The sequence below is a fragment of the Rana temporaria genome, chromosome 1, assembly GCF_905171775.1.
Source record: "Rana temporaria chromosome 1, aRanTem1.1, whole genome shotgun sequence".
NCBI lineage: Eukaryota > Metazoa > Chordata > Amphibia > Anura > Ranidae > Rana > Rana temporaria.
Genome location: NC_053489.1, coordinates 320,149,040 through 320,161,696, shown reverse-complemented (window position 1 = coordinate 320,161,696; position 12,657 = coordinate 320,149,040). Strand labels below are relative to the sequence as shown.

The following is a 12,657-nucleotide window of genomic DNA, read 5'->3' as shown; positions in this document are numbered from 1 at the left end:
CCACGGCGGCTGTCTCAGCTCTTCCCCACTAAAGCTAACCCCCTCTGGGAATCTCTTTCCCGAGGGGGTTAGCTTGCGGGCGCTCTCCCGTGTCATACAGTTGGCGTCCATAAACCCCCCCCCGGTGGCCGCGTCATTGGATGTGATTGACAGCAGCGGGAGCTGCTATCAATCTATCCAATCAACGGCCAGTAGGTTAACAGGCTCAGGTAAGTAGAACAGGGGGGCTGGGGGGGCCATGACAAAAAACACGAACACGAAAAAACACGATCCTTTACAACCCCTTTAATACATCTGATACACTGATATTCAATCATTCAGATATATTGGTGATTGTAGAAGCACCTATGTATTTCTGAGGTCAATATAATTTTTTTGTAACAAGCAGGCTGGAATATGTTAACCTGTTGATGCTTTCTCAGTTCAAGAGAATCTAATCTAATCACTGTTTGTCTGTAAGCTGTCAAATACTGCAAAGTAATAAAAAAAAAATAAAAAAAACTTATATTTGATTATATTTTATGATTTCAACAGCTACTTGTTTTAAAACAATATTCTGTTTCTCTGGTGGAAAGTAGTTTATCCCCAATAGTATTGAAAACATTTTTTTTTCATATATATATATATATGTATATGTATATATTTATATACAGTGGGTAAAATAAGTATTGAACACATCACCATTTTTCTAGGTAAATATATTTCTAAAGGAGCTATTGGCATGAAATTGTCACCACATGTTGGCAACAACCCATGCAATCCATACAAAGAAACTAAAACAAATACGTTCAAAAATTAAGTTATGTGTAATAAAATAGAATGCCACAGGGAAAAATTTGTGAACATGCTAACTGAAATGTATTTAATACTTGGTACAAAATCCTTTGTTGGTAATGACAGCTTCAAGATACCTCCTGTATGGAGAAACTAGTCATATGCATTGCTCAGGTGTGATTTTGGCCCATTCTTCCACACAGTCTTTAAATCTTGAAGGTTCTGTGGGCCTCTTCTATGAACTCTGATCTTTAGTTCTTTCCATAGATTTTCTGTTAGATTCAGGTCAGGTGATTGGCTGGGCCATTATAGCAGCTTTATTTTCTTTTTTTTAAAACCAATTGAGAGTTTACTTGGCTTTGTGTTTGGGATCATTGTCTTGCTGAAATGTCCACCTTCTTTTCATCTTCATCATCCTGGAAGATGGCAGCAGATTTTTATCAAGAATGTCGTGATACATTTTTCCATTCATCCTTCCTTCAATTATACAAAGTTTGCCAGTACTGTTTGCTGAAAAACAGCTCCACACCATTGATGTTCCCACCTCCTAACTTCACTGTTGGTATGGTGTTTTTGGGATGATATGCAGTGCCGTTTGACCTCCAAACATGGTATGTATTATGCCATCCTGGGTTAAATTTTGGTTTCATCTGACCAGACTATATTCTCCCAGTAGTTCACAGGCTTATCTAAATGTTGTGCAGCAAACCTTAAACTTTTTTTCTTTGAAACAATTGTACCTGCTAATTCCAGGTCTTTCTGAAGTGCTCCACAAATGGTCATTAGATCTTGTACAACTCTTCTGATATTTCTTCTCTGCCAGAAATCTTGCGAGGAGCACCTGGTCATGGCTGGTTTATGGCAAAATTATGTTCTTTCCACTGCTGGATTATGGCCCCAACAGTGCTTACTGGAACATTTGGAAGTTTAGAAATCCTTCTGTAACCAATGCCATCAGTATGTTTTGCAACAATAAGGTTGTGAAGGTCTTGAAAGAGCTCTTTTCTTTTACCCATCATGAGATGCTTATGGTCTGACCCCTTGGAAATGAGACACCATTTTATAGGTCATCAGTTTTAGACTGAACCAGCTGATATTAATTTGCACTGACAAGGGGTAGGATTGCTTCCTAATTACTGATAGATTTCAGCTGGTTTCTTGGCTTTCAATGCCTTTTTGCACCTCCCTTTCTTCATGTGTTCAATACGCTTTCCCTGTTTCTTCCCATTTTATTACACATAACTTAATTTCTGGATGCATTTGTTTTGGCATCTTTGTATGTATGAATTGCATGTGGTGAACATTTCATATCAATAGCACCTTTAGAAATATGTTTACCTAGAAAAATGGTGACCTGTTCAATACTTATTTTACCCGATTATATATATATATATATATATATATATATATATATATATTTTTTTTTTAATAATATTATATATTGTAAAATTTGTGTCCATCCTGGCTAGGAAGTTTGAAACTTCAAGCATTGAGAACTCAAGTTTCCAACTCTTCTATAACTAAAAACAGTATAGAAACATTTTTTTTCTTGGTGTGGTACCATTTGGCTGTTATTTGACTAGGCCAGACTGACTCAGCGAGGTAATGGTTTTGAGTCCAAACTTTCCATGATATAAACAGTGTGACAGTAGGATGTTTTTATGCGCTTGCACATTATTGAAACTTTTTGCCAGGAAGAAAGTTTTACTCTCAAAGTTTGTTTAAATGAAACCAAGCTTATCATTCATCATTTCATTTAAACAAAGTGGTTGGACATTAAGCACATCTTACTGTTTTAAATCTAATTTGGCGTTTATGGGATTCAGTTTGTTAAAACATTCCTATGCAATCAACATTCAGATGCCAAATTCAATATAGGAACTTTAAACTATTTTAATACCTCAAGTATAAACCAACCATGTAAATAAATAGTACATATTAGTAGGTCCTCTCCGTGAACTATATGCAAATAAACACAGCAAATATAGAAATGTATAAAGCCTCACACACTCGATCGGACTTCCATCTGACTTTTCTGTGGATTTCTGTTCGAAGGGCATTGGCCGTGAACTTGTTCTGCATACACACGGCAGGACTTTTTCAGCCAACTTTCACCAAAGCTCGTGGTTTTTCAGCTCTTTACCGCCAACCTGTGGGAAACTTCTGCTATTGTTGTCTGATCTTTAGCATTGGTTCTGAGCATGCGTATTTGTACTTTGGACTTTAGTCCGATGGACTTCTGTACACACGACCAGATTAGCCTCCATCGGACATTTGTTGCTGGAAAGTTTGTCTGTTTGCACAGCGAACATTTGGATTTGTCCGATGAAAAACACAAAAAGTCGTATTGTCCGATCGAACAGGTCCATCAGATATTTGTTGTCAAAACGTCACATTGTGTGTTTTACGAATTATACCTCAAAGTGTTGGTTTTGTTAAAGTAGTTTTTGTTTTTAAGGGGCAACATAGTGTAATATTTATTAATCATTCAAGTTTGGTAACAACACATTCTATAAGATCTAGATCACATTCATGAAGATAACAAAAATGCCCATTATTTTAAGACTGCAAAAGCATCTCATAACATCAAGGTCACAGACAAAGTAAAAGCAAAGTGAATCTGCTTTTGCAAGTGTACAGGGAAGACGTAATGTCTTTGCTATGCCACAGGGAAATTCAGTATCTAGATGAACTATTATGCCCTGTACACACGATCGGTTCATCCGATGAAAACGGTCTGATGGATTTTTTTAGCAGATATCCGATGAAGCTGACTTTCATCAGTCGTGCCTACACACCATCAGTTAAAAAAACAATTGTGTCAGAACGCGGTGACGTAAAACACAACGACGTGCTGAGAAAAATGTAGTTCAATGCTTCCGAGCATGCGTCGACTTGATTCTGAGCATGCTTTGATTTTTAACCAATGGATTTCCCCACAGACGATCGGTTTTTTAACCATCAGATAATTTTAAAACAGGTTCTAAGTTTTTTCACCGATGGGAAAAAAACGATGGGGCCCGCACACGATCGGTTCGTCTGATGAAAACGGTCCATTAGACCGTTCTCATCAGACGAACCGATCGTGTGTATGCGGCATTTGAAGAATAAATTAATGTCCATCCTCATACCCACACTTCCTACAGCAAAGACAGATCAGAGAGAAAACATTAGGTTACATGACCATTCAGAACGATTTTTTAACAAATCTGTTAGAACAAATAATATAGAAACTAAGTGGTCACTGTTTGTGTTTCTAAAATGGCCTGAGTAAACTGGAATGTGATATGTCAGGGTCCTGGATAGGCAAGGTTGGGACGTCTATTATAATACAGATAAACAAAGTATGAAAACATTTACTAATGTTACTAACTGATTAAGTGCTGACAACCACATTGATGTGTTCTCTCCCGAAAAACTTCCTAATAATCTATTTGGGCCTTCAGTCTTTGCAACAACACCTTCATGGTTTTTGCTGGTCATCCTCTTCTTCTTTTCCCCAATTTTTCCAAACATGAGAGATGATTCTTCTCCTAATATGTAAAAAATAAGATGGCTTCAGCCTAGTCATCTGGGCTTCTATTGAAAGTTGGGCTTGATTTCTTAAAGGATCCATTTGTTTGCTTTCCTTTCTGTCTAGAATATTCTGGAAAATTCTTTACCAACTCCGATGTTTAGAGTCATCCATCTTTCTTGCTTTTTCATTGCCCAGCTTTTACACCTAAATAGAGTGACAGCAAAATCCATATTGTGTCAGTAGTTTCCTATAGTGTTGGTGGGTTTTATTATCAGTGCAAATGTCACGGAAACAAATTACTTTCATATGTCAAATTTCCCAACGCATTAGTTGTGTATCATTATCATCAAAGACCGCTTGAATGGTTTGCATTTTTTTTTCATTCATAAGATTGAACAATTAGCTAGGGACCTTTATAGGGCAACATTGGGTGCTATTTAATGCAACTTTGTACTCAACCCCAAAGTAACTTAGTAACCAAATATGAGCAGGAATCTTTAATAAATACTAGTAGATTAATCAGTTTTTTGTAGTTACAAACAGTCTTGTAAGGTTAGCAGTAATCGAGAAAGGCATAAAACACAACAGGCCGGATTCAGCAAGAATTTACGCCGGCGTATCTATAGATACGCCGCGTAAATTCAAAGCTGTGTCGGCGTATCTTCTTTCTGTATTCAGAAAGCAAGATACGCCAAAAGTAGGCTAAGATCCGACTGGCGTAAGTCTCTTATGCCGTCGTATCTTAGGTTGCATATTTACGCTGGCCGCTAGGTTGCGCTTACGTCGTTTTCGGCGTAGAATATGCAAATTACCTAGATACGCCGATTCACAAACGTACGTGCGCCCGGCGGAATTTTTTAACGTCGTTTGCGTAAGGCTTTTCCGGCCTAACATTGCTCCTGCTTCTATGAGGCGTATGCAATGTTAAGTATAGACGTCGTTCTCGCGTCGAATTTTGAATTTTTTACGTCGTTTGCGTAAGTCGTTCGCAAATAGGGCTGGACATAATTTACGTTCACGTTGAAACCAATACGTCCTTGCGGCGTACTTTGGAGCAATGCACACTGGGATATGTACACGGACGGCGCATGCGCCGTTCGGAAAAACGTCAATCACGTCGGGTCACCACCCATTTACATAAAACACGCCCCCTAATCCTAATTTGAATTAGGCGCGCTTACGCCGGCCCCATTTACGATACGCCGCCGTAACTTAGGAGGCAAGTGCTTTGTGAATACAGCACTTGCCTCACTTACTTACGGCGGCGTAGCGTAAATATGTAACAATGCGCGATTCTACCTGAATCTAGCCCAACTTCTTCAATATGCCAAATTCCACAAAGTGCTAGCATATAATAAAATACCACTTTATGTTTTGCATTTGTTTAATAAATGAGATTGAGTGACTGAATTATTATTATTACTGTTAATAGCAGTGGTTTCAGTAGCAGTCATAGTCATATATAAAATTGCATTCACAGAGCGGCACATGTAAAGTTCATAGCAGTTCGCAAGTTCACAGTGTTCTATTTAACTATGTGAGGTTATCTCCAAATCATTGTGTTGCTCAAATATTACATAGGTAAATAATGAAGGATGTGGGGAGGGGTGGTGCTGACCACTACCATCACCGCCAAATGTGTGAGCAGTGTGTATGGAACACCATATCAAAAGACACTCAAGCTCCATATGCTCATGAATAGAATCTTTGCTCTAGGAACGCTGACATGTTTTGGATTGGATCCCACAGATAAGATCATTATTTATGCCCTAAATATAACATCCTTGGTTTCTTCATAGACAGAGGAACCTTTTAAGCTTTTATTTTTTTTATCGTTCAAGCTTGACTTCATCTAACACTGAAAGAACTGAATGGCCTGCTTCATTTTCACATCACATTTAATGTTAACCTTGTGAGCAAATATTTTTATGTTTTCTTAATTTAAGACAAATGCAAGAGCTGGAACGTAGAGGAAAGTGTAAAAAGAATGTCAAACTTGGAAAATAAAATGCAATCTGCATGACTCCGCACGGCAATTTAAATCTTTAGGGAGTCTTGTAAATAAAAGCATATATAAATTTAAATCAGAAAGCAAAAGCAGTGGTTATTTCAAGACTTTTGACCTTTCAGTGTCAGAGCATTTTTTGAAAGATGTTTTTACTTATGTTATTTCCTTATGTGATCCATAATATCTCTCCACATTTCAGTAAAGTAAAAAAAAAGAAAAAGAAAAAAAAAAGTTTTGTCTTAACCACATCCTTGTTTGTGTGAAATTTTTAGGTTGTAGGTTTTGTATGACAAGAAAACACCTTTGAATGAAGCTGTGTACCTTGTGATGCCCTTTTAGGATACATATGCATACATATTCTGTAGTTGAGATTCATAGTGCATATCATTGCTGGGACAAGGTCAAGCAGTTACACAAGGTCAAGCACAGGACAAAGATGCCAAACTACACCCCCCTTTTCACCTGTGTGCTTGATCATTTTCTGCAGGTGTGCTTGTCTCTGAATTACTGGTTTTATGTGGACCTGAAATTTCAGATTGATATTGTGGGACCTTCCTGTTGTATATTCTCTGTTGGTCTCTTTGTGTTGACTGTAAACAGAGAAGGACAATCCAGAGGAAAAACGAAAGGCAAGGGCCCCAGGACAGGTCAGATGAGGCCAAAAAAAATCACAAACATTTCTCAGCTGCTCCTATCTGTCTATGGGTAACATCAAACCCATCCTTCTCTGTCAGGGCCTCACCCACACATCTGAAGACAATGAGCATTCAGTTTCCCATGGCAATAATCCTCATTCCCAATGAACAAAGAAGGTCTGACTGGTTGCCAGGGGAAAAATCCCTAGTCAGCAATCCCTTACAGCAGCTCATGTGTATCAGTCATGGTGCCGGCATCCCCAATCCTTCCTCGTCTTTGCTCTTATTCCCACACAACCTCCAAACATTCCCAGGACCCCTCTACTTTCTCAGTAGTCTGTTCTTGCTGACTCTCATCTCAACTCCTCTATTTACTGACCTGGCACTGATTGAAGATCGCTGAGCCTTGGTAACACTCACTCCTCCAGTCGCAGTGTCCACAGCCAGAGGAGAGCATTGTGGCTGGGCATTTGAGGTGAGGGGGCAAGGCAAGAGGGCAGATAGTAAAAGAGCAGAGCAGGGTTCTGGGGAAGGTGGAGGGATAAAATTACAGTTCTGCTAGAAGATGATGGTGGGGTGAGCAGAGAAATGTCTGAGGGTCCGGGAATACATAGGGCATGACCCTGGTGGGTACAGTTGTTAAAAGAGCATTAAAGTGACACTAAAAAATATCCTTATTCTTCAAAAATAATCCATACACATTCACAATGTAATGGCCCTGTAATCTATTTTTCATAAAATTGTTCCTTACTGTGTTTTTCTGCCTCCTCTCAGAGTTCTCAAAATGTACCTTTTCCCCCTCACTCCATTTGATTGGAACAAGCAGTGCATCTAGTTGCAGTCATGTGCACTGCCTTAATGTACAGAGCAAAGTCATTACCTGCTCCTGAGTGCCTAAATGTACAGAGCTAGAGTATTACCCCTGATGTATGGAGAGGTGGGGAGGTGGAAGGGCTTTTTTGGAAGAGACTAGGTGCAGGTACCCACAGAACCTTGTACCCACACAATTTGCTTTGACTATACAGCAACCAGCAATTCCAGCATTGGAACAATTACAAACCACCACCATCCTTGCCCCCGTCCAGCATATGTGGCTAGTGTATGGCTGGAACATTAACCCCCTGGCCCACCAGCATCAGTGGCCAGTAGCAGGTTGAACCCCCCCCCCCCAGCATTGGTGGTCAGTTGCTGACTATAACAAGGCCACCATCAGGAATCATGCCCCTTATGTCCTCTCTGTCCCAGTACCCAGCAAACTACTGACACTCTGCATATCGTTAGCCAGGACAGGATCAATACTAGGAAATGGCAGTATGTAGCATCACATCCCTCCTGGGTGGGAAGCATGTAAATGTGAAGGTTAATTTAAAAGTTAAACACTGTTATTATTGGATACACTTCTAATCATTCTTTGCATTTGAACATCCTTTTTTATGACTGTTATTATTCAGCACTGTAGATAAATTATTTATGCAATTATGTTGCTTTTGACATATAAAACTACATTTAGAATGTGTCTGCTAAATGTTGTCATCTTTTATCAGCAGCTAATTTAAGCTAGGCTAAGGAAGTTGCCAATTTTGTTTTTGATGGCCCAAGCTCAGAAAATCCCAACTCAACAACTAATATTTTTGCAAGTGAAGGGTCATAGATAAAGGCTTTTTATAAAAATGTACTTAGTTCTGTAGCTCTGCTTTTTAGACTGTGACCTGTGGCATTCCAGCCTCAGATTCCTCCATATGGTGCTTTTCTTTTTCCACCTGTCTCTGTGTCAAAGCCAAGTGACATCAAAGGGCTTCTTCTTATTTCACATAGGTGGAAACAGTTTTAAAGCTCATATATATGAGTGTCTCTAATGAGCCTGAATGCCTCAATGCAAAAGGGGTTAACGATTGTTATATAGGTTTAAAACAGTTTTAGAGCTTATACATGTGAGTAGTTCCAGTTTGCCCGAGTTTTGCAATATGGAATGGTGCATTTGCTATAGGTGGAAACAATTTCAGCGCTCATACACATGAGTGATTCTAGGGAGCCTGAATATCTCAATAATGGACGATGCTGAAGAAAAGCATTTGCTATAGGTGGGAACAATCTTAGAGCTCATGTACTCAAAGGTGGTTAAGAAAATGTATATGTGACACCATCTAAAATAAACATAATCACAATCTACTGTGTAAACAGTGTATCTATAATTTCTAATAAATAAAAGTGATCCAATATGTAAGGAAACGTTAAACAGTCCAACATTTTTTTTAATCAGAACAAATGTCAATGCAGAGCAAGTGCAAAAAAATCCAATGTTTGTGCCTCTGCATGATCCACCACCTTTCACTGTGTATGCTCACTGTCAAAGATTTGACCTATATGGAAAAATAAGTCAGTATGTACCTTCCCCTTTAAGCGGTATATGATTTCACCCAGGTGTCGGGACTTACTACTATGCTGACCCAGGTTCTTGACTAGTGACTGAGAGCATTCCCCTCCTCTTTGAAGAAAGCTGCCGTTTGTGATTCTGAAAAATTCAGATTTTCATGTCCCGCCCCCAATCCCGCCCCTAGACACACCCTCATAAATCTCATGAAATTGCACTTAAATGTTTTATGCAGAAGTTATAAAAATAAATATTAACAACAACTTTATCTGTGCCCAAAAAATGCAGCCTGACCATGCAGCATGTGTCCCCAGTGCAGCAAAATGTCCCCATTTTGCAGCCAGGAGTTCCCCCCACAATAGCAGCTAGGAGTCCCCCCCACAATGCAGCCTACCTGTGCTAAGTAGGGTAGGGTAGGAGCCGGAGCCGCCACCGCCGCGTTGTTCAAACCACGGGGAACATTACAGCTTTCAAATCAATAGCTGCCGCCGCCGTGAGTGTCATATACAGCCCCTCCCCCTTGTCCAGGAATCTTTGATAGACAGATCACCCATCCAATCCTGGGATGGGTGATCTGTCTATGAAAAAAGTGCCCGGAAAAAGGGAGGAGCTGTATATGACACGCGCCGCGGGGAACACAGCTATTGGATTGAAAGCTGTAATGTTCCCCGCGCTATTAACAAACAGGCGGTGGCTACAGCAGCAGCTGCAGCAACAACGCGACTCTCCTCTCCTTGCTCGCCCCCCCTGCTCCCAGGCAGCCCACACTCGCCAGCCCTCAAAATTTACTCGCAAAATGCGAGAAGGCGAGTGAAATTTTGAGGGCTGATATAATAATATATCTATAGTATCATATAATATAATATATATATTGGAAAGGAGTGATTTTTGTTTGGTTACTTGAGTAGAGGTTTTATATTTTTTGGTTATTATAATAACATGTTTGTGTACTTCTTAAAAATAATATTATTCTAAAACATTGTCTGATTTTTTTAATTCTAGTGGATGATACAGTGGTTGTTATTCCATATGGCAGTAGACATATACGACTGGTGCTTAAAGGACCTGATCACTTGTGTAAGTAAATTTACCTTTAATAACTTTGAAAATCATCCCTTACCAACATTGCCAATTAAAGAAGACACATTTCACTGTTGTGAGTGACAAACCATCTGCACTCTCAAGAATGACAACTACAGAAGCATGCTATAAAAATGTTAGCAAAACAACATACAGTATAGGTGATAGCAGCTGATTTGAGTTTCAAACTGTAAATGTCAAAATATGGCAGGTAAAGTGTAATTGATTACTGCTGGCAGCTCATAAATAGTGTAGCAAGTCATGTGAATCCCTGTAGTGTAATGCCGCGTACACACCATCACTTTATGTGATGGAAAAAAACTTCATTTTCTGTGAAGTAAAAAACTACGTTTTTGAAACTTCAATTTTCAAAAATGACCTTGCCTACACACCATCGTTTTTTCACAATGCTCTAGCAAAGCGAGGTTACGTTCACCACTTTTTTCCATTGAAGCTCGCTTCATAACTAGCTTCTGGGCATGCGCGGGTTTAAAAACGTTGTTTTAAACATCGTTTTTTGCTACACACGGTCAATTTTTGTGAAACAAAAAACGACGTTTTGAAAAACAACACAAAAAATTAAAGCATTCTTCAATTTTTTTTTGTTATTTTTCATAAGACATAAAACAACGTTTCCCCCCACACACGGTCATTTAAATTGACGTTTTTAAAAACGTCGTTTTTTTTCATCACATAAAGTGATGGTGTGTACGTGGCATAAGGCTTTTTTTTATTAAAACTTCCTGTCTTGAAAGCATATACACAGAAAACCATGAGCCACTGTATTGATTTGTTCAAACAATATAGAAAATAATGTAAAGACAAGGGGTACTCCCGCGCTGTCAGAAGATCCTACTAAGTGAAACTGCGGCAGTGTTTAAGCTAAAGGGGACACTGCTGCAAACACCTGGTGATCTATCCTAAATAGAAAAAATGTGTCAAATGAAAAAAGGTGATGGTGTCTGTGCTGTGTAACAGAGAAGGGGGAGAGGGGGAAGGGGGAAGGGAAAAGGAGATGGATAATGTGACTATAATACACTCTTTATGCATAAAAAAGTGTCTACTATATAGACTACCAAATATTTCAGATCTCTGCCTGGATCGATAAGTGAAACAAATATCTCAGAAAAACATAAATTACAATAAAGTGAGTGCTACACTATACACAAACAAATAAATAATGCATAAATATGTAGACTTAATATGATAAATAAATGTAAGAGCCAAGCAAAGTCAGCATAGAATATGTACAAAAAATATTATATATAATAATATAATAAATAAATAAATCAATATATATAGGAAAGTCTCTGAGTGGTGGTCCCAAAAAAAACAAGTGTTGAGAAATGAGGAGCTTCAGTGTGCAAAGGACACCTCTTGTGACTTCTTAGCAGCTTACCTCACAGCTGTGGCTCTAAAGACCTGATAATTTCAAGGGATGCACATCCGATAATATAATCAGCCAGATGGTAGGAAACCCAAACCAGTGAGTATCTAATTTAACTCTTACACCAGCTAGACTAAATGCCCAGCAGATATAGAGAGATTCTCTGAGTGGTGAATCCAGGAAACCAGCACACATGTCGGGGGGTAAAAAACTCCAAAAGTGCACACACCTCCAGTGATGCCAAGAAGCTTACCTCAAAGCTGTTTTAATGACAGCTTACAGCACCTCATGTAACACAGCAGATACTGCGATGAGCTCATACGCGGTCAGGGGAATCACTCTCGGATGATACTATATGGAAAGAAAAGGGGTGTATATAGTGTAACCCTGTTACCCCAAAGTAGCCTCTTTCTGAGATTTGTTATTTACAAGTTAAAAACTGCTTTTTTTCCAGAAAATTACTTAGAGCCCCCAAACATTATATCGTTTTTTTCTAACAACTCAAAACTGGTAACCTGTAGAATTTTTTAAATGTTGCCTATGGAGATTTTTAAGGGGTAAAAGTTTGTCACCATTCCATGAGGAGGGCGCAATTTTGAAGCATGACATGTTGGGTATCAATTTACTTGGCGTAACATCATCTTTCACAATCTAAAAAAAAATTGGGCTAACTTTACCGTTGTCTTATTTTTTTATTTCAAAAAGTGTATTTTTTTTAAAAAGTGCTCTTGTAAGACCGCTGCGTAAATACGGTGTGACAGAAAGTATTGCAACGATTTTATTCTGTAGGGTGTTAGGAAAAAAATATATATATAATGGTTGGGGGTTCTAAGTAATTTTATAGCAAAACAAAAAAAATATTTTAACTTGTAAACAACAAATTTG

General features: G+C 38.7%; 1 protein-coding gene across 1 annotated transcript in view; it reads left to right on the top strand.

Moving 5' to 3' along the window:
- The window catches only part of ADAMTSL1 (ADAMTS like 1), a 409,336-nt gene that overhangs the window by 151,721 nt on the left and 244,958 nt on the right, over positions 1-12,657 (top strand). Inside the window, exon 6 of the mRNA XM_040359956.1 lies at positions 10,308-10,382. Within this exon, the coding sequence (XP_040215890.1) occupies positions 10,308-10,382 (75 nt within the window). The remainder of the gene's footprint in view (positions 1-10,307; positions 10,383-12,657) is intronic.